The sequence below is a fragment of the Vavraia culicis genome (genome assembly GCF_000192795.1).
Source record: "Vavraia culicis subsp. floridensis unplaced genomic scaffold supercont1.85, whole genome shotgun sequence".
NCBI classification, from domain to species: Eukaryota; Fungi; Microsporidia; family Pleistophoridae; genus Vavraia; species Vavraia culicis.
The window spans coordinates 3,021-4,105 of NW_007360688.1; the positions used below are offsets into that span (position 1 = coordinate 3,021).

The 1,085-nt window shown below is 38.2% G+C and overlaps 1 protein-coding gene across 1 annotated transcript; it reads left to right on the forward strand.

Moving 5' to 3' along the window:
- Positions 1-79: 79 nt before the first annotated feature.
- VCUG_02615 (uncharacterized protein) lies at positions 80-599 on the forward strand. Its single transcript, XM_008077433.1, has one exon. The coding sequence runs from the start codon at positions 99-101 to the stop codon at positions 432-434; it is 336 nt and encodes a 111-aa protein (XP_008075624.1). The 5' UTR covers positions 80-98; the 3' UTR covers positions 435-599.
- Positions 600-1,085: the final 486 nt, after the last annotated feature.

Below are 1,085 nucleotides of genomic sequence, written 5' to 3' on the forward strand. Positions count from 1 at the left end.
AAGATATTTGTGTCTTTGTAGCATAACTTTTGGACAGTACTGTCAACCCTACGCCCCCTTTTCACATCAGGTATAAAATATCGTACACATACAACAGCATGCAGAACAAGAAGCGTACTATCATTATTGGATGTGTTGTTGGTGCCGCTGTCTTGGCCGTAGTAATACTGTGTTGTTGCTTTTTTAGATCATCTAACGAGCCGGATGCAGATGGCGATATCTCATCCAATTCTGGTGGTGTTCATGGTTCAACATTTGGTTCTATCGTTAACCCATTCCATATTTCCTCTACATTCAGCGGCACATCACAAAATGCAATCTCCAACCCCGCCTCAGGAAATAGCGATGCAGCGAAAGATGAAACAGCTGATCCCGGTGCAAGTAGTGGTAATCAGCCAGATAGTAGCGCAAATGTGGCTAACAATGATACATAGCGTGTATAAATAGTTTACCAGAATTTAACATGCATCTCATTCTCTACAACAATAATAAATACATATTGATTTGGTGAACCAGTAATACCGTATAAAGCATTACGTGCAAATCTCACAAAAATTACAACAAATACAAGTTCGCAATGAACAATCATCCTCACCAACAAAACACGATTATACAAGATCTACTGTTTTTACTTCTTGCGTGTTCTATGCACGTTATTACTGTTTTTGATGCAATGCTATAGCCAACATGCATACAAGTACCAGAAAGCCAATGCCTAAACAGAGCCATTCTCATGTGCTAAGGAAAGCAATTTTCAGTCAATATAGATCACATGCCTGTTCAAACATCCTATCGTTCCGATATACACAGGAACACTGCACACTATCTATACCATCCTCAATCTGTCAAAAGACAACATGCGGTGTTTATTGATTATCTTATGCAGTTCAATAGTAAAATATTTGGTACGCATCTTTTGAACAACGTTCTGATCAAAAAATAGAAAACAATTTTATCTGGTCTATGTGTTAGGAGTAAGCGCTGTTTTATCGACAAGGGATGTGTTCAAGAAACAGAAAAAAGTGCTAGTATAGATATCAAGGGGATGAAACGATCAGCAAACACCGTAACAATAACTAATGGTA

Excerpts from the sequence above, each read along its gene's own strand:
- VCUG_02615 (XM_008077433.1), top strand. The coding sequence starts at position 99 with ATGCAGAACAAGAAGCGTACTATCATTATTGGATGTGTTGTTGGTGCC.